Raw genomic sequence first — 1,948 nt, forward strand, 5'->3', positions numbered from 1 at the left:
CACAGCTGCAGAACGCATCTTTTCTTGGTGGGGGATTTTACATGTTGTGGGACAACCATCTGTGTCCTTGTGTCCCTGCCACCTGGGCACAAGAGTGAGGGGACAAGCAGGGCAGTGGGGGTAATGGGATAGGGCTCAGGTGATGATACATGGCAGTGGGGAGCGTGATGGGGTGACTGGTGGTAATAATGTCATTTAAAGCAGCCCACTCCACACACTTCACCCTGACTTGGCTTCCAGACAGAGCTGCTAGCCAACATGAGAGCCAATACCACACCTGGCTATTTCATTACAGCCAGTTATCAGCCATCAATGCCAACTACTACTTCCCATGTCCACTGGCCACTGGCCAGCCAACACACTGACCCACACATGAGTGAGTGCGCACTCCCTTGCATACACAGGCTCATGCACAATGTATTACAGTATCTGCAGGCTTCAGAAAGTAAAAATGCAACACCTTTACCTTACTAGCTGGAGACCAAGGTTAAAATAAGGAAATACAACTCAAGCCTAGCTAATCAGACAAAGAAATCGAAATGCATGAATGTGCACTTCAAGACCAGATTTAATAAATAATTCATAAGGGACAAGAGGTCACACATTTTAAGACCAACAGCATTTCTTAGAGTAGACGTGGTAACATTTTTAGGGTCTGTAATAACTAAAGGCTATTTCGAGTGGATTTGGGTCTGTATTAACTAAAGGCTATTTCGAGTTGATTTTAAATTAATTTAAAAGGACAAGACCAACTTCACTGATCCTGCATTCGAAACACATTCCCCCATATTTACACAAATCTACACCTAGTACTGTAGATGCCCAGTAGAACTATACTCTTTTAATTTTTCGGCACAGTGTCGTTCCCGTTGAGCTGTTTAGGGTTAAGTGACTTGCTCAAGGGCACTGCCAAGGTAGTAAGAACAAGGAGTGTTTTCATTTATCAATTTCAATTTCAAATGAAAGAAAAAAGAAAAAACGTGCATACGTGAGTTAGCCTGATGTTGGGTCTAGCATCATGTTGGGTCTGGGAACTCACCATTGGCAGGGCTCAATCCGAGGGGCGGGATAAACGCTTGTCTTTCAAATTCCCTCTGCGTGCAATAGCATAGTGTTACCGTATCTGGTTGGCATAACTCCAAACACATCTTCTTTTTTTAAAAAAGACTTCAGTGCTTAACTCCAAGTATTACAAAGTCACGGCCAAAGTTGATTTGAAAGACCGATGTTTGCTAGCAGCAGCCATCTTGTTTGTTTTCAAATAGAAGGGAATTTTAACTGTCTATGGAATTCACACGGAGCCGTCGCTACTCTGCCTTCATTATGTTAAGCCTGTGGACCGACTCTACACACGATGCCAACGGAGAATTGCTAGACTTGCTAGACGCACAATGCCAACGGAGAATTGCTGGAAATCTAGACGCACGCAGGGTGCGTCTAGATTTCTAGGCTATCTGTGAGTGAGTTTGCTAACATATTTCCTAACCCATTAAATAAATAAAAATATGTTTTCCCTATGTCATAGCTCTTCGAGAGTGTCAGAATGCCAGCCCCTGTTAAAAATAACTTTATTTATACAGCACCCTTCAGACAACAGTGTTTTTCAGAAAATAAACAAAGAATAACAAGTTAATAAAATGAATGGAAAATGAAATATAATGCTTACAATACCAAGCAACGTTTTAAAGGCCACAGGAATATCTTCAGGGACTTTAAATGTTGGCTGTATAAAATCTAAAACAGATTACAAACTTAACTGACTACACTAGGACTGGGAGCACAGCTGAGACGCACTGTCAGAAAGGGTAGACTCCTCCACGGTGCCGCTGAAGGGTCCAACCACGTCCACTCCATTAGACTGCACTGCCAGCTCATAGCGGGTGAAGGGCCTCAAGGCCCCGAGAAGTATCTCCTGAGCAGAGCTGAAACACACAAACACCAGAGAGTC

At 43.2% G+C, this 1,948-nt stretch overlaps 1 protein-coding gene across 4 annotated transcripts in view; it reads right to left on the reverse strand.

Annotated features, from left to right (window-relative positions):
• The window catches only part of igdcc4 (immunoglobulin superfamily, DCC subclass, member 4), a 56,459-nt gene that overhangs the window by 9,669 nt on the left and 44,842 nt on the right, over positions 1 to 1,948 (reverse strand). For all 4 annotated transcript variants that reach the window (XR_004331630.1, XM_032513403.1, XM_032513395.1 and 1 more), the window contains exon 14: positions 1,795 to 1,922. Coding sequence is in view for 3 of the 4 variants with exons in the window: in XM_032513403.1 (XP_032369294.1) it covers positions 1,795 to 1,922 (128 nt within the window). In the remaining variant the exon portion in view is untranslated. The remainder of the gene's footprint in view (positions 1 to 1,794; positions 1,923 to 1,948) is intronic.

Source organism: Etheostoma spectabile, chromosome 1 (genome assembly GCF_008692095.1).
Source record: "Etheostoma spectabile isolate EspeVRDwgs_2016 chromosome 1, UIUC_Espe_1.0, whole genome shotgun sequence".
Classification (NCBI taxonomy): Eukaryota; Metazoa; Chordata; class Actinopteri; order Perciformes; family Percidae; genus Etheostoma; species Etheostoma spectabile.